The sequence below is a fragment of the Thamnophis elegans genome, chromosome 4 (genome assembly GCF_009769535.1).
Source record: "Thamnophis elegans isolate rThaEle1 chromosome 4, rThaEle1.pri, whole genome shotgun sequence".
Taxonomy (NCBI): Eukaryota; Metazoa; Chordata; class Lepidosauria; order Squamata; family Colubridae; genus Thamnophis; species Thamnophis elegans.
The window spans coordinates 53,294,723-53,313,778 of record NC_045544.1 but is presented as its reverse complement, the minus strand read 5'-3'; the positions used below and the strand labels follow the sequence as shown (position 1 = coordinate 53,313,778).

The following is a 19,056-nucleotide window of genomic DNA, read 5'->3' as shown; positions in this document are numbered from 1 at the left end:
AACTGATTTATTCTGTGTCAAGACACAGAAATATACAAAAGTGAATCATCATGAAGCAAAAGGCATCATCCACAGTATATGAACCGTTGAAATGTCATATTATGCCACCCTCATGGCTATGTCCTGATAGAGCAGATATTCTCATCTCCAGTTAAGTGGTTCAGCTTTGGGAAATCCTCAGGAATGTAAATTATTTATTTGGCTAATATGATGCTCCTGTCTTATCTATGAATTGACTGCCTACTTAGTACATTCTGCTTCTCACTCTTTTTAGGTGCTGTACTTCCACTGGCTTTGGGGTTAGCCATCACTGCTTTGCTTCTACTCATGGTCACTTGCCGTTTGCGGTTAGCCCGGCAGAAATTAAAGAAAGCGCGACCTACTACATCTGAGGAGTCAGATTACCTCATAAATGGAATGTATCTCTAGACTAGAGCAAGATTCAGGATATTTTTTTTGCTATCAAGCTTTCTCACAAAAGTGTGCCTCTTGCATCTCACAATTCTCTTTTTAAAAGTGAAAACTGTGTTACCAAAATAAGCAGCCATCTTCCCAAAATTTTCTTTCAAGGCCTATGATAGATGAACACCATTTGTTTTTCAAACTTGGCAACTTGAACAAGTGGGGATTTCAACTCCTGGAGTTCCCCAGCCAGTGTGGAATTCCAGGAGTTGAAGTTAACACCCCTTCAAATTACTAAATTTAGGAAACACTGATGTAGAGAGTTGTAATGGCACACGCTAGCTTTCACCAACACGGTGTCCTCAAGTGTTTTGATCTGACAATGCCTTTCTTTCCCAAGCCAACTGGAGGCTCTAGTATGGGATTACTCTAGTATGGAATTATTAAGAATAGGCTATAATGGAGATATGAGCTAATCTAGTTTATCTGTTGCAATCCCACAGAAACAAAATCCCATTACTAGTGAACAAGTGCAATGCTACTATAGCTTAAAATACATTTAGTGTACAAAAGATTTTCTTTTAAACTTATTCTCGTTTTACACCATTTCTGTTTTGCGAATTGGTTTTGTATGGTGATAAAACCCAATTTAAAATACTGGAAGCTAGTGGTTAATCCATGCTCCTGCAATAGCATGACATCCTGTTGCAGTGGTCCACATCACAGCAGATACCGATACAGCAGTCACATCTAATCCAAATATGTATTTTTTTAGAGCTTTGACTCATTATAGGGCATTACTTTCCAAACTCTTTAAATAGAGTTTGCTTTTCTTTTAATGTGATATTATGATCTAGTCAAAGTATTTTCCCATGAAAAATTGCACTTGGAATATAAATATGGAGATTTGGAGTTCACGCTTCAGCTTCCTTTTCTACAATGAATGTGGAGAGACACTGTACACCTAAAAACATCCTATTGGTTCCCACAGGCTGGGGTCAGAGGATGCATGGGAGAATACATGATGGAAATGATGTACTGTGCATCATGTGTAATATGTTGTGAGTGATAAAAATGACACAATTTGCATCCTGTGTGCGATGATGTCATTACACCTGAAAAATCATTGATTTCAGTTAGATGGCTATGAAGCAACCCACTCCTCTTAATGAACTAGGAAATCAGGCATACAGTTCTCATTATGTCACATGACCTTCTGACATCCACAGTACTTGCTCTGTACAGACTCCGCTCAACTGTAATCAGACAGTCCTAAATCACCTATGGGAAATTGCAGTCTCAACTTATGCATTGGAAATCTTTTGTTTGCAGAGGAGCACCAATTTTAGTCTCTCTTTTATCTCTGAGGAAGGCATGACAGTTTCACCATATTACTTAAATTACCTGCTCTATTTTAATCTTCCAATGTTGGAGATAAATATAACCTTAGGCTTATATTTCTTTCTCCTTACAGCTTTTCAATATTTTCTATTTTCATTTCTGCCTTTTTCAAACACTAAGAATATCTGTAACTCTAATCTTCAGAGTACACAGACATATGAATTAAGTACTGTATGCATCCACAATTCTTTAAAGCAGCCATATGTAGGCTCATGGGAAGCTGCAAAGGAAACATACATGTGTTAAAGAGTTGCAGAAAATCCTTTATTCAATGTTTTTGTTTACTCCAAAGCACCTTATTGGAACTGAACCTGAAGCGCTACACATTCCTAATTAAAAGTAGCAGTACAAGTAAGCCATCAATAAATTAGCAGTACAATTTAGCAATTTCAAACAAGTTGTTAGTAAAAAAAATAACACTAATTTATCTACTCATTTAGTTTATATAATTTCAAATGCTGAAATAGCCAAGTCAGAAATCCTTTGTTTACCTGCCTTCTTGTTTTAAAACACTTCTTGCTTACCATTCTATGTGGGTATTTACCTTTTCTATTGAAGTATATATGGTAAGGTGGCCAGGCTATATAGGCAATAGAATCTCAGATTGCTAAGGGCAAATAGCGGACAACAGGGGAAAGGTGTTCTATTTTAAAAGGTTCCTTAAATACTAAATTCCTAAAGCCTAGAATTTAGATAAAGAGTTGAAACTGTTCCCTATTCTGTAGTTATTCCGTTGTAGGGGGTATTGCTTCTATCAACAACAAAAAATATGCATGAAGTTTGTAATACTGATATTAACCTCAGAATTCTGTTAACTGTCACACAGAAGTAGCTCAGAGAATAAATTTAGCAACATATTGCAGTTTTAACTAGTAAACTTTTCATAAAACTTTAAGTCCTGGTTATTGAACCCTTGTGGCAAAATTGTTAAGTTTCATCAGTTATTCATCCAATTGTCTAAAGGACTAAAAATATGCCTTGGCTTATGCTATATTGCAAATTATTTATTCTGTGTATCAGTTATTGTAAGCTATCTTTTCTCTTCACCAAACATATAAATATGTTATCATCTGAGGGACCAGGTACAAATCAGTTCAGAAAAGACATTCAAGAATTTGGTATGTCTTATTTTAATGACATTACAAATGTTGAGCTAAGAAACATAAAAAAATAAATCAGTTTTAGTCATAATACCTTTCATATCTAGGTTCAATTTCTTGAGAACATTAATTTTGAGCATTTAATAAAAATACTGATTTTGCTTTTTTTTAAGTCAGCTGATTCATCTGGATTTGGAGATAAAGACATTAAATGTGACAGCTACTTCCTAAATAGGGTTGTAAAGCATTTCAGATTCAAAGGAAAAAAACATTTAAGTGTGCACAGGCCTGAATGTAGCACTTGTTGACAACACATTAAACTAAATGTGTCTTTTCCCAGGATTGCAGTTATGAATGACAATTGCAGTTCCAGGAAAAGTCACAGTTGCTTTAAAATTGTCAAGAGGTATTACATACATGTCTTTATGTGCTTTGAAGCTTTTTTCCTCCTCAGATCCAAAGTGCTCTCTAGTTCTAAAAGCAGTCTCTTTTCTCAAGTAATAAAAAGATGTGCTTCCTAATTCACCTCCAGTGGACTGGAGCATGGATACAGGTATATGAATAAAATGGAGTGACAGAATCATCAAAAAATACTCTGATATGCTCATAGGTTTTTCATTAAAACCTAACATGGAAAAGCTAGAATTGTAAGATAAAATCTTCTATTTTTATTGATCCATATCAACACAAATGTTGTTTGCTGCTTAATATATCACAGCTTCTGTTTTTTTTTCCAAAGACATCCTTTATTTCAGTACTAAGACTCACTATCCTTCCCTATGTCAGCCCTCCCTACATTCAATACAATACTTTGCCAAATTATGCTGCATTGTGCACCAATCGTTTTGCAGAATAGTAGGAAAACAAGGAGTCATTACACACTGTGAAGCCCTGATGAAAACTAGAATTCTTTTAAGTCAATTTAAGTAGATCTAAAACAAAAAAAAATCATATATAATGAAGACTGGCTTGCCTAAAAGTATTTTTTCTATTTTCACATATAACACAAAAGATCTTAGTAGGACTATATTGTTTATAATGGAGTCTCCATTCTCTTCTGTTTTCTAATGCTTTATATGTGCCACTAATTGAAAGCTGAGGATTTAAACACCAAAACATGAAGAGCAGTTCTTGCAAACACAATAATGCCAGTATATTCATCTCCAGATTTCAACATTCTGCACAATGATTCATATTATCTGCAAAACAATTAGTTCTTTATTTCTCTCAAATGTTGTTGGTTTTTTGCTTCTTTTATTTCTGACTGGCCACAGCAGATTTCTTCCAAGAATTGTGTAACAACATGAACTGTTTTAAATTTAAAATCTGTTTATAATGCTTATACCTAGCTATTTCCCCAAACTTGCATTAGCTCATGTTTTATAAAGGCCTTATGAAGTCATGATTTCAATAATTCAAGTAACATTTTAAAGATGACTCCTCTATAATTATCAAATATTTATTTATTTAGAATTAATTCAATATATGCAGTAGTAGTTCTAGAAAATTAAATAATGGATGCTACACCCAAAGTATTTCAGATTACTTTTTACTACCCTATATATTTGTCTATAATAGTTATATGGCTTCATAAATTACAGTCATTGACAACAAATCAACTGTTAAACAACTATGATAAATTAAATGTATGAAACTATTTATAGGTCTTTGGGTTATTTAAATAAAATATATTTTTGTCACTCTAATTGGTGATAATGAAAATGAGGGAGAAAAGTTCTTTTTATTCAGTTAAGTAAAGAGCAGAATTTGCATCTCTTTCAGAAGACTTGAGGTTAAGTTTTTTTTTTAAAGCTTCCTTTTTCTCAAAGTTATTCTAATCAAATCCCAAATAAATTATTTTGTCCAAAGCAATACACTAAAATGGCTTCCCAATTAGATCAGCAGTGATACAGTATTAACACTTTGGTGTATTCACATATTTTTCAAATGGCTTCTTATTGCTATGAACTTGAATTGCATTTTAAAATCAGAATCATTGGGCTTGCCTTGAATGATAAGTGTATATACTCATTTTCACTGAACGTAATAGACAAAAGTCTTCAGAAATTGTTATAGAAATGTGTAGGCTTATTCATCAATGTAATTGATACTGCTATCATATGGAATAACAGTTGATTATAAAGCACACACTTCTATCACAGTATCTGTTAAAAGTTGATGGGTTGGATTATTTATTCTTTGTAATATTTGTAGATGTTTTCTGAGACATTGCAGAAACTCTGAAGCTGGTTGATCAGTACAGTTTTTCCAGTGCAAGATGAGTACCCTGGAGGAAAACTTCTATATTGGGAAAAGTGAACTATTGGTAGAAACATTTTAGCAACCTCTCAATTACCCAAGATATCTCTATTCAAAACATTATTTGCCACACCTTTTTGCTTTTGATTTTATTTGGCAAAGCAGCACTGCGAACTGTTCAATGATTAGGACATAACTTACACAGTAATTGTTATATTACACTCAGATACTTCAAGTCTGTAAATCAGCTAGAAATAATACTCAGCTATGAATTTCTTTGCTATGCTACAGGGAAAGGAGGGGAACTATGTTAGTTATGTCCATCCTGAACAGCAACATAAAATAAATTTTATCCTTGTCGATGCTTCCAAGTGTATAAACATGTCTGATTTCCTGTATGAGAAGAAAAGCTGCTGATTGTATCTGCTACATGCTAGTCTATAAATACGTTGATAGCTTTGAAGAAAGTCATCTCATTTTAGTAGGATCTAAGAGTCAGCGGAACACAAATCTTAAGTGTGCAGATAGCATAAGAAAGTGCAGGTAAGCAGTTTGATGAACAAACACTGGAGCTGAAATGATTCGAAAGTTTCCAAATTGAAAAATAAAAGGAGATAAATTGCAGATACATCTGCTTATCTGCAGACATATATCACTAACAGATGAAATAAGGGCATATTAAAACGAAACAATTTGCCCAAGTTTAATTTTTTTCCATCAGTCCATTATCAAACTCGCATTAAACCTCTACAAAATTAAAAAAACAAAACAAAACCACTTTTCCATGCTGATAACAGTGTAACACGGTCCAAAATAAGCTGCAATGCTGTTGGTTTGGAAAAAGCTTTTAAGAATTGGAGATGAGCAGTCCACTGTTAACACTATGTTTGGATCAGATGTTGTAGCTTTTATATTTCATCCCTGCAAAATCGAAAGAAAAATGTTTAAGTCTAGTTTAAACATATATTTCTTAAAAATCAGCTCACTTTCAGGTACTGCTGAAAACTTTGGATTCACATACTGAACCAAATGGTCAGCATCAAAATAATAGTCACATTAAACAAAACAAAATATGATTTTTAAATGAAATACTCCCTATCCCTTCATATACTTCATGGAAATGTCAGTAAAAATGTCATCAATTAAAAAAATTATGTGGCTACCTTTGTTTTTCTGAAGACATGAATGTTGCAGACCATTTACAGTAGTGATCCACTTGCAACTATGGTCCAATTATTCAATACCTGTGCAAAATGCTGCATAATGGGAAATCTGAGTTCAAAATTTTATTGCAGAATTTTGCTAAAAGTATTTACCTCTAGAGAAACTGGATTCTGCCTTCACAAATGAAAACTATTATAAGCTAAATTAGATTTAATATGGAAAAGGATCAGAAAAGCAGCAAGAAAAAAGATTATCTCCTCCTGTCATTTCTACTACTGCCCAATACCTTAAATAACATTAAATAGGATTGGTTGTCAAAAGCAAAATATTCATTAACATGGGCCAGTGTTTCTGCTTTGAAAATGTTAATTCTAACCTCAGCCTCTCAGATTTGAAACTCTCTGCAACAGACATGTTTATTGGCAGAAGGTACAATGTCTTCTAAGCATGGAAAGTTACACTGCATGTATTTCAATAAAATATTACGAAATGTCCAAAATGGCTTTCTTATTCAAATATAAAGTATCAAACCAGCTTAACGACTATATTACCAATAGATTTTAAAACAAGGATGTGCAGCTTCTATAAGAGAGGTTAAATACCATTTACCAATGGTGGGTTTCTATTATTTTTACTACTGATTTGTTCGTAGACGCGCGCTTGCACGTGACACATCTACACACACGCAGAAGCATCTGGGCGGGTGGGTGGAGCCTCCCACCACCATTACTACCGGTTCACCCAATCTGATCCAAACCAGCAGCAACCCATCTCTGCTATTTACAATAAAAAATGGAATAGTGACCAAAAACCTTTACTTGATTTTCTACTATTGCTGCCTTTAAGACTTTTCAAAATATAAATTAAATATATGACTGCGCAGTTTAGACCCCAATACCAAATATATAAAACAACCCATGGAAGCGATTGGTACAGAGAGGCATGTGTGTGCATAACTGATACATACACATATGCATCCACACCCAATACATTCCACAATCCAAAATGCATATACTTGCAAGTACAGTACACTAATACAGACTAGAACATGCAAAACCGAAACAAAGGAGATAATTGAATGGACATGAAAGATGAGAAAACAAAATCCTAAACCATTACTGTTTTACAAAAGATTGAAAAATGAAGTCAACTTTTATCAATGAAGTGCAGGAATGCTGTCCATGCTTTTGCATGAGGTCTAATTCAATTCTGGAATTTGCCCAATGCAGTACATATGGAACAAAATTATATTCAGTAGACAGATATTTATATTTGCTGCAGATTCCATGCCAACTACCGTATTTTTCTGAGTATAAGACCCACCTTTTTCCCCTCAAAAAAGAGGCTGAAAATCTGGGTGCGTCTTATACACTGAATAGAGCATTTTTTGCCTCCCGAAACCCCACCCCCTTCACCAAAATGGCCATGCATAGCTTGTAGGAAGCTTTTAGAGAGCTCCTGGGGGCTGGGAACGCAGAAATGAGCAAAAAAAGGCACGTTTTTTGCTCAATTAAAAAAAAAACCCAGCCCCCAGGAGCACTCTATAAGCTTCCTAGAGGCTATCCATGCCCCTTTTTAAACAAAAAATGGGCCCTTTTTGCTCGTTTTGGGGGGGCACCCCACAGGAGCTCTCTGCAAGCTCCCTAAAGGCTATTCATGCCTTTTTTTTGGGGGGGGGGGGAACGGGCCGTTTTTGGGAGGTTTGCAGAGTGCACAAACACTTTTTTATTTTCCTCTTTAAAACCTTGCTGCGTCTTATACTCTGGTGTGTCTTATACTCCGAAAAATATGGTGCCTTCCAACTTCCAAAATTTTTTTTGTCTTTCCCAAATTCACATAAACTAGGATCACAATTTTTTGAGTAGTTCACACCATTGGATAAGTACATATACTATATATTGCCAAAATAAAAAGTTTTAAGCCTAATATTTTGAAAATACCTCTCTCTCAAGACATAAATCTCAGTAATAATATGAGATTTAGGGCAATTTTCTAATTTAGAAATAATATTGAAAGTCAGTTGTCAAAATCTGCCACTGTCAAAAGGAATAGTCTGGTATAATATTGAAAATTCAAAAAAACAATAATTCAATTTACATCTGAATCTACTCAGCAGTAAATCCCAAAGGGCTGAATCCACAGACTTTGTGGTCTGACAAATGAAAGGACCCTTCTATCCACTAGAAGCAGTGGATCACTGACAAAAAGATACATCCTTTGCTGATCTTCTTCCCCAAAGCATCAAAATTCACTTCTGATTATATTTTACAAAAGACATTCAGAAAGCATCAAGTGCCCAAAGCAAAAATAAAACCTTTTCATAAGTGGGAGCAAATACTGCATCAAATACACAGAATCTGATAGTACTCACTCCAAGGAAAAGGAGCATAAAATTACGATTTTAATTTCTCAAAATTGCATAAGATTCTTACCCTAGGACCCTTAAATTTCAGCTATGAATTAAGAGCTTTCATATGGCTAAAGTATAATTCATAGCCATTTATTATAAACACAGATGGAGGTGCAATGAAAAGGGCAGCATAAATTATGGAATAAGTGGAAATTCCAGATTCAAATTATAGGACAAAAAGGAAAGAAGCAGACAGAGATACATGCAACATAATGATGACGAATGCTATCACAGAAAAAAACAATAAGGGAAAGATAAAACAAGAGCAGCATGAAGGATTATGGATTTGAGGTTGTAACTTGCAGCCCTGATTCTATACTAATTAGTATTTTTTTAGTCACCACATACTGTACACAATAGTTTTAAATTTTACTTTGCACAAGCAATGTATAATTCAGAAGCTGAAAACAAGATACATTTTTTTCCAAATTTTCTTTGCTGAGGTTCAATTAAAATGTTTAAAAGTTTATGCTGAATCTAATAAAAAATGTATGTTTCAAGTTTGTGAAGTTATTCCAAACTATTTGATGACTAATGAAATATATCATCGAAGCAGGATAGGTAAAGGCAATCTTAATATCTCTGTGTTTTGGGCTACAATTATATTTTCATAGTATCTTCCCTCAGCTTTTCTAGCTGGCCTTTTGGGAAATACAGCCCAGAATACCTGAATGTCATCAGATTACCCACCCTAAACTAGAATATTAGAGAAATTACTATGCAGACTAATCCAAACCTAATAGGTCTTCTGACAAAGCTTTGAGCTGATACACGGCAGGAAGTTTGTTAATGAAAATTAAGAGAAATAGAAGCAATCTACTAACTAGTTTACCCATGCTATAATAAAATATGTTCATGAAATATTATAGTAAAGCTAAGCTATTTTCTTCACTTCCTTGGTTGATAGTTTTTTTCTTCCATAGTATAAACTGATGTTCTGTAAAGAAGTTTTCTTCTACTTGGTTGGTTTCCAAGTTCTTTAAACAATATTTGAATTAATGGATGGTGCAGTATTTTTATAATTCAATCATCATCAGATGCTTATCTATGAACATTTTGGTACTTAATTTCAAACCTGGACTTTCTGTTAGTCTTCAATAAGCTAAAAGGATTCTGGCTCAAGTTTTCCTGGAAATGAGATATCTCTATTGCATGACTCAGAAAAGCTTTGGGAGGAGGAGGAGCCACGTCACGATGTCACAACATGCGGTCTCGATACTCCGATACCACCATTGACACTTTTGCCGCCGGACGGTCCATTGAGACCCAAACCATCCCGTAGAGACGTTGATCAGGAAGACGAAGCTTTGCTGGTCTCAGGGACATTGCAAGTCCCTGATCGACCCAAGGAAAGCGCTTCAAGCCAGCGGTAAACAGGCAGCCCCCAGGCTGATGAAATCGGGACGCTCCAGAAGGAAGGAAGTGAAAAGAGAAAGTGAGTCCATCTGGTGAGGTATTTTTTTCTATTTTGCAAAAGATTGCCCAAAGAAAATTTTCTTTAAAGCCAAATTAGATCCTTAAGCAAAATAACTAATTGATTTTTTTTCTTCTGTTTTTTGTTGCTTTATTTTTTGTCTTCTGGATTAAAACCTTCCTTCTTATTTTAACAATTCTTCCTACTACTTGTTATTAAATTTCACTAAAAGAAATCTAAAGAACTTTGTTTCCTATAAGCCAGAGATAAATATTAGAAAGTGAAAAGTAGCACACTGCCACTCAGAGGCTAGGGTTTTTGAAACAACGTATCTCTTCTCTTCTTTGATTTCACTGATTTAGTACCTGCAGAGTTTGCAACTTGTTCACAGAAACTGATAAAGAGTCAAGGGCATGAATTGTTTTCTCAGGTGCCTTTGAAAACTATTTTGGCAGGGGAAAGAAAGGGGGGTAAAAAGAACCCTTCTCCTTTGAAGAGCATAAAATAACTTGTGTTCAAGTCAATCTAAAATAAAAAAAATAAAAGAGGCCTGGAAGGCTAGAGTGGCAGTGGCTATTACTTTTTTTTCTTTCTTTCTTCTATTTTGGAAACATGGATCAATATTCAGGTGAGGAAACCTTAAAATTCCAAAATATCTTGGCTGGAATTCAAAATCTATTGGGAGGATATGGGAGAATTGAGAAGAAGTTCAGGAAGTTCAGACTGGTCTTCCTCACAGCAAAAGTTGATGGGGTTGGAGCCCCCAAAATTAAAGGGGAGAATGAAGATATAGAAGATAAAGATAAGACAATAGATGAATTTATTAATGGAGCAAATCTGGGTGAAAGTGGAAAGAAGGGAATATGGAAAAGGGAATTCGACGAATTGGAGCTCTACCCCAGATTCCAGGATACAGAAGAAAAAAAATGGTAATGATGATGGACTTAAGAGGATTTTTTTCAGAAGCAAGATTGACAACCAAAGACAAGTTAATTTTAGTAGCAGCTGGTGGGCAACAAGATTACTTGAGAGATCCTTCAAGCAACAAAGTACGGAGAGAAATCTATAAAAACCTTATAAAGGAGATAAAAAGAAGACTGACACCACAATTGGCAAGAGTGATAAGACTGTTTTGTAACTGGAAAGATACAGGTTAACAATGAAAGTTGATAATAAAAAATTAGTTGATTTTGGTGATTAATAAGTAGGAATTTAGTAACTCTTAGATTGTTTTAGATTGTTAATAAATGTTTATTTGTTAACAAATAATTAACTATAATAACATTAATGAAATGATAATGGATACAGCTTAATGATATATACATGTACTGGCAAACTAGTAAAAGAAATTTGGATATAAATTGCAAATTGTGACTTGGGAAAAAGACCTATACATTTTATTAACAATTTTTTATTTAGATCTTGTTATAAAGGTCTAAGGTTTTTTTGGGGGGGGGGGGGTCTGACGAGAGGAGATGGGACATAAATAGTAAATGATTTTAGCCAATTATAATAATAAGGAAATGTCAATGGACATTGTTTAACAATATATACATGCTATGGTATTGGCAAAAGTAACTTGGATATAAATTCTAAACAGTGAGTTGGGGGGAAAAAGGGAGGGAAAGGTTTAAAAACTTTATTAATTGACTTTTACTTAAAAGATGTCATAAAGGTGTAATGTTATTGGAGGATTTTTTGAAATGAATGCCATTTTGTGGTTGTGTCTTTACGTATGAATGATTTGAGGTAAAACATGTTCAAATAATTGTAGTCAAATGAGAATTGTGATACATTGATAGTAAGATATACAAAGATTTTGATTTAAAGTGTATAATGTAATATGAATTATAAGTAATAACTGTGGAAGAAATGCACGAAAGTTACCTGTAACCAATCAACACGTTTTCTACAAGATGTAATGAAGGATGATTCTTTTTTTGTGTTTTTGTTCAATTAAAATTAAAAAAACTTTTTTTTAAAAAAAAGCTTTATTTAGCTACTTTCATAATTCCATAAAATAAAGCAATAATTTTGTGTATAAGAGATTAGACAGCAATCTTCCTTATAATTTACTAGAGTGAGAGATTTGCTTTTTTCCTCTTTTCCATATTTCCCCATTAGCTACTGTTCCAAGTTACAATAGAATATTTCAAAAATGCCTATTCCTGTCTAAGACCAGTTGTGATATTATAAGCAGATATGTAACTGAGAGCAGAAGGATGAATGAAAGCACCATCTGTTACCAATATTTATTTATAACGAAGTGAAGCACTTGTGTTACCAAAAATAGATATGTATAGGCTTGCCCCTTCCCCCACCATACAGAAAATTAATTATAGCAACAATAAGAAAAATATACTTCAAAGTAATTGGTTATGAAAATATATTAGGCAAATCCTAAGCTTTGAAATAAATAATATCCTACAAGCCTGCACTAGATATAAAAGCATGGAAGGACCAATACACATGAGGATGGAATGCAATCCCATATTAGTCATCTTCCACTATTGTCACAGGATTCTCCTCAACTCTGTGTTGTAGCCTCAAGCATAGGATATGGATATATTTTATGCATAGAATAATAATTAATTAAGCACAGGTGCTTACAACTAGTAAAAAATCAATATTATATCATTTCTAGGCCAGTAACAAAGTGAGATTGCTGGTTTACTTATTTATAAACGAATAACTGACAAGTGTTTTATGCTGACTATACTTATGTCTGCTTTGTATTACTGGGTAATTAGCAAGCTTGGATAAATCATCTGAGTTATTTAAAAAAACATAGTTAAAAAGGAAGAACAATCTGTCAGCTTGAAGAAGACCACACAATATTTATCACACTTAAAAGAAATATTTTGATACATGCAAATATAAAGAATTTGGCTCAGCAGTTTTTGTAAGCATAACATGCTTCTCCAAAACAGCTTAGTTGAAATTAGAAGGTATCATTTCTGTTGTTTCCTCTAGATTTATGAGCTGTGTTTCATTTTTTAATGACTGGGAAATAAATTATTTTCTGAACCTACTGAGATTACCAAAGTCCATTTTACATTTTATTCTGTTGAAACCAGACCTAAGAAGAAAAAAGAGCTTTGAATTTAGGGAATACTTTTAAGCAATGGAGATTATTATTTAGTTTATACTACAGAATATTTAAAAATAGATTATATTGAAATAACATGCAATTCATGCAATTCTTTTTTTTTTTACCTTTTAATGTTGCACATTAAAAAAACCTGCATGGTTATGCAGCAATGCAAAACTTCAAATGCATAATCAAGAACAAAGCAGTAGTGATAACAAATGATGCAGTGACAAGCTACCCTCTTAAGAATCAAGAGAGTTTCACCTTGTATATGCAAGTATATGGAAGGAGAAAGTCGAACTGAAAATCACTTCCACCTGGACCACTGCTTCTCCTTATCTGTTAAAGGCACATATATCACTCCCATCAGAGGTTTCATTTTGACACTGCCATCTTCTAGCTTATCATATTGTTCCAACATCTGGTTTCCTCCAGCAGGCCCAACGGGTAATATTAATCTTCCACCAGGTTTTAATTGATCTATAAGCTATAAATAAAAATATTATTAATACCACAATGTACAAAATCAACAGTCTTGCAATATATAGAACTGAAAAACAATAACTCCTACTGCAATAATTACTGTACTGAAAAATTGACTGAAATAGTTTCAGCCCTATTAAGATTAGAAGAACAATTCAACCTCTTTCTATTCTTTACTCCATCATAGTTGAAATATAAATTTGGGGAAATTAAAAAGGAAAGGAAGTAGGAAGTAGAAATCAATTTGTAGAACCTTCATCTTCATGAACCTATATAAAAATGAATGGAATTTGAGCTGGGGCTGCTAAAAGCTTTTTAAAACTCAAACATATTATAGCCTCAAATTCCAGATTTAATAAGTTTAGTATATTTAATTAAATTTCCATCTCTGCAATATATTTATGCTATTAAGAAATCAATTAAAACATATTTAAACCATGTGTAAGCTAATTCTTAACCCTCTTTACTTAAGAGATTTGGTGCAAAGTACACCTATCTCTCACAAATACAAACACACACACACACACACACACACACACAAGTGTATTACTTACTGCTTGTGGTACAACAGGTGCCGCAGCTCCAACATGAATAGCATCATATGGAGCTTCTTCTGGATATCCCAATCTTCCATCCCCCACTGAAAGAAAAATAATATTAAGAATTTATAATAAAAATAATAAAGAATTTAATATTAATGGTCAAAGTACTAAATTTCTACTTAAAGGATTAAACATTTTTATGAAATATCAAAATTAATTGACATGAAACTTCAAATGTAATAAAAAAATCATCATTTAATTTTTGATAGTATTACCAACTAGAATTCATAGTGTAAATGATTAAGGTTGGAGAATAGCATGTTATAAATATTTCTAACATAATGCACTTTCCTAGGATTATATGGATAGGTTTCATCGATAAACACAATTTACAATCTATAACTGCTGTCCTTGTCCGTTTTAGTTCACAACACTAGCCAGAAGGAATAAACAACCTTGTTCAAGCACCTATTAACTAAATCTTTGTGGAAAAAGAGAGATTTCAAGTGCCCTGCAAGATATGTCAGATTTGGAGGCCACAGAAGTTCATAATGATTGTTTGCTAATAGTTTGTTGTTGTTGTTTTTTTTCAAAAAAATGCTGTTTAACTCCACAATCTTTGGGATATCTTCTGCTATGGTAAAAAGCAGGGTCTCATTGTTTAAATAATGTCATTTGGGAAAACAGTTTTCTCTTTGTTGCTATGTCTGACTTAAAGAAGAGCATTTCCAGCAAAATTCAGATGGCCCCTAGCTGTTCCTCTTCTCCTTTAGTCAGGATGTGTTATTTTCACTGATTATTCTGGCTGTTTTCAATTTATGTAATTGCCTTGTGTGAGACCATTTTTGCTTTTTTTGAAAAAAAAATATCAACATTCCTATGTTTTGGTTTTTTATCTATATGCCATCCTGAATCTTTTTGATCAAGTAGTTATATAAATTTATTTAATTAAAAAAATAAAGAACAAGAGAATGTAACCTAATTTATTAACACAAAATTTAAATGCTACACTATGCAATGTAATCTATATTTATTTCATTGTAATATTTTCTAGTACTTACCAATTAGTTTCACTCTTCCTGAAGACAGCAATAGAGGGTCATCCTTTTTGACGTTATTTATTGAATCATCAACTAATTCTTTGATATGATCAATTCCTACAACTTGTCCTTTGGGACCAACCTGAAACAAAATCAAAAGGATTATTATTGATAGAGGTAAAATATGTTGCCAGTTACGTATATCCTTGCCAGCCATCCTTGCCCCCATACAGATGCCACTGAAAAGATGTAATAAGGGTACCAATTGGTTTCAATCAATAAAAGTAACAGTTCTTATATTCTTACTAGAAAACAAACAAAAGAAAGACTATGTAAAATTAAACATTTGAAATTATTACTAAAAATAAATGTTGCTACCCTGTTTTCCCCAAAATAAGACCTCCCTGGATAATAAACCCAATCGGGCTTTTGAGCACATGTGCTAAAATAAGCCCTCCCCTGAAAATAAGCCCTCCCTGAAAATATTGCAATACAGCAGCAGCCATGAGGTGAGCATGCTCACTGCCTCCTGCACCTCAAAAATAGTAAGACCTCCCTGAAAATAAGGCCAAGCACTTATTTTGGGGGTCAAAAGAAAATAAGACCCTGTCTTATTTTCAGAGAAACATAGTAGTTGTAGTTTCCAAGTCTAGAGATTACTGTCACAGGAGATGAACAGATATTGCATGCCTCACAATGCACAGCACCCCAAATGCCTGCTTGATTTCTAGTTCTGAAATGTTTTGAATGAGATACTAGATACCAGTTTAGTGTATAAATTACTTGGAATTACTTACTATTCTTACTATTTATTTTTTAGGATTTTTCCCTTTCAAATAGTTTAAACTATTAGGTGAGATTAACTTTTGAACATCAATTAGCTGGTTTTAGCTATTCCAGTTTTATGCATTTTCTTGAAGGAAATATTTTGTAGACCAGATAACTTGGGTAGAGCTAGTCAAAGTGCAAAAACACTTTGTGAGTATAAAGGAATAGTCTTAATTTAAAAAACTAAACCCTTGTAACAGTTTTCTAAAGCTCTCTAAAAATTAAAACAAATAATTACTCTGTTGATTAACAAAAGCAAAACATTTGATTTATTTCTCACCATCCGGGCAAAGCATGAAGAAAGAATACCACTTCCAGATCCTACATCAAGGGCTTTGGCTCCTTCATGTAACTGTTCATATAGTAGTTCTAGAGCATATGCATGCTAATTAAAAAGAATAAAAAAAAACTATTTTACTTTGATTCTGCCGACCATTAAATCTGTTTTTATAAAGATTGAAACATATTTTAAATGCTAAAAAGAAAACCGTATTTAAACTGAAACAGACAGGTGGCTATCTCAAATATTATCATAGTTTTTACATTAAAATTTCAAGGCAAACTCATAAAATTCATTAAGTAAATGCAATTTAAAAATATGTCAAATATAAGATCAGGGCTTTACTACTATATCTGAAATGGGTACTCTGAATACACAAGTTTGCCAACCGAAAGAAAAGAGTACTTCTAAAATCCCCTTCCCCCTTTCCATCTAGAGCTACCCAATTTGAATCCATAAGCTTAAAAAATACCAGTGCCAAATGAACCTAGACCTAGAAAAAAATGTTCTAAAGAAAGCTTAAAACCCCAAAATCATCAATAAATCATATATCTAGAAGATAACTATATTGTGCAAGGCAAGGCAGCCAGGCAGCCAAGGGGAAGGCATTACCTCACTGCCCAGCAGGCAGATTACCCTGGCCAGCAGAAGTATAAGGTGTGTATAAGATTTGTGGTCCAGCACCTTTCCTTTCTAGTAGAGCTCCTTCCTTTCTTCAGGGTAGTATACAAACTTCTTTGTGTGAGGTAGAAATGTACAACATGTGCAGAGCCCATTTGACTGGCAGCAGGCTGACTGTTGAAGTGGAGCAGACCGAAAAAGGTGTGTGACAACCAGAGAGGTGAGAAGACGAACAGCTGGGGGTTGTGGCAGCAACAGCATACAGTGGTCTCATCTGAAACATGCTGTGCAGGGCAGCCAAAAGGGAAGTGATTGAGGGTGTGGGGGATGGGCAGATGAAGGGAGTTGAAGCAAAGATAGTTTGTGCAAGGCAGGAGAATGTGATCACAGGTTGCTGAGAGTCATAAATGCAGGCCAGTCACTAGGTGCCTGAATGTTGATCATGTAACCATGGGAATGCTGCAATGATCTTAAGTGCCAGGACCACATGTAAGTACGTTTTCAGTGCTGCTGTAACTTTGAACTTTAAATAAATGGACATAACCCAAGAACTACTTGTATTTTCTCTCAAACAACTGCATGAATTTCATTAATGTATAAAGTAGTAAAACAATTTAAAAAGCACTACTGAAATGTTAAAATATATTATTTCTAGGCTATATTTTTGTCAATCTGTCTCACTCGTGTAATTGTACAAGTAGTTTCTGATGACATCTTCTATTTTTCTCATTCAATATTTTCCTACAGCTTTTTCTATTTTCTTTTTATTAAATTATAGAAAATTTGTTGAGGAAATTGCAAAATCCCTTTGGCTGGTATCAATAGATGCTGTCTGCTTTGAAGCACCCAAGATCTTTTTAATATTAGGCAATTAAAATGTGAATAAAGAACAGGATGACATAATGAAAAAGAAGTAGGCAGGTTACACAAGAAGGCACATTCCTCTAACTATATTTGTAAAGACTTTCCAAACTAGGACAAAGAATATGCTATTCAGAAATGGTTTGATTTGTGCTGAAATGAATAGACCTGTGGAATTTAGAGGATTAACACATACATTACATTCCAATATTAAATAAATGCTCTCTCATAACATGAGGCTTCTGTAACAATAAATTATCAATATTTGAGGTTAACATAAGAGTTTCATTACTTTAAAACCATTACATTGGCAGTTAAAATGAACATGCAAGATTTAAAGTATGGAATTGCAGTAGTTAGGAATCGAAGACTTACCATGTGTGGAGCACTGATTGTTGCTTGAAATCCTACAAGGCAAAGAAATTTTTTTGAGTAATATCAAGCATTTTCAAGTAAATAAGATTCAGCTAGCAGATGTGTTTCAGCCAGCTACCATGTAACTAAATGAGTAGGAAAAAACAAATAAGAACCATTGTAGAACATGGTCTTGGATTGGGAAATGTTAAATATGTGCTAAATATTCCTAAAATATCAGAATCGAATTCAATTCCTAGTGGCTTCATGTACATGACAATATAGCTTATGGATTCTTGTCAACTGCATCCTTTTCCTTACATTCTTTTTCAACTTTCTACAATGAAATATTTTGTAACACTATTTCCATAGCTGTTATTTTTATTTCATCTCCTTGTCTTATATCTACTTGATTACCATCAGATTTTAATTATTTATTTAAATGTATTCACAATGTCCACTTCAGCATACTTGTATTTTTAACAATTACATTATTTATTGGAAATTGCCTCAGGAAAAAATATCAAGATCTTTTTTTCAACCAAACCTTCTGAATTGATTTAATAACAATTGTAACTATTATTCTGTTTTAATTTCCTATAGGTAAAATAAAAATGATACAAATGGACATTTATGCATTATTTACATGCAGTTTAAGAAATGATCTTAATTTAATAAGCTCCACAACTATTGTGTAACATTTATTTTCTTAGGGATAAAAATAGATCAGAAATAACCATGCCGACTGTTTTTTTTTAAAAAAGACTTGCCTTCCATTTAAATAAGCTTTGTTTGAAAACTAAATT

General features: G+C 33.5%; 2 protein-coding genes across 2 annotated transcripts in view; one reads left to right on the top strand and one right to left on the bottom strand.

Moving 5' to 3' along the window:
• Nucleotides 1-5,772, top strand: part of LRP11 (LDL receptor related protein 11) — a 34,793-nt gene extending 29,021 nt beyond the window's left edge. Inside the window, 1 exon segment of the mRNA XM_032216013.1 lies at nucleotides 275-5,772. Coding sequence (XP_032071904.1) covers nucleotides 275-429 — 155 coding nt within the window. The 3' untranslated portion in view covers nucleotides 430-5,772.
• PCMT1 (protein-L-isoaspartate (D-aspartate) O-methyltransferase) overlaps nucleotides 3,093-19,056 on the bottom strand; it is a 28,216-nt gene continuing 12,252 nt past the window's right edge. Inside the window, exons 3-8 of the mRNA XM_032215537.1 lie at nucleotides 18,272-18,303; nucleotides 16,415-16,519; nucleotides 15,328-15,448; nucleotides 14,279-14,364; nucleotides 13,506-13,728; nucleotides 3,093-6,083 (exon numbers count right to left, since the gene is read on the bottom strand). Of these exons, the coding sequence (XP_032071428.1) occupies nucleotides 13,549-13,728; nucleotides 14,279-14,364; nucleotides 15,328-15,448; nucleotides 16,415-16,519; nucleotides 18,272-18,303 (524 nt within the window). The 3' untranslated portion in view covers nucleotides 3,093-6,083; nucleotides 13,506-13,548. The remainder of the gene's footprint in view (nucleotides 6,084-13,505; nucleotides 13,729-14,278; nucleotides 14,365-15,327; nucleotides 15,449-16,414; nucleotides 16,520-18,271; nucleotides 18,304-19,056) is intronic.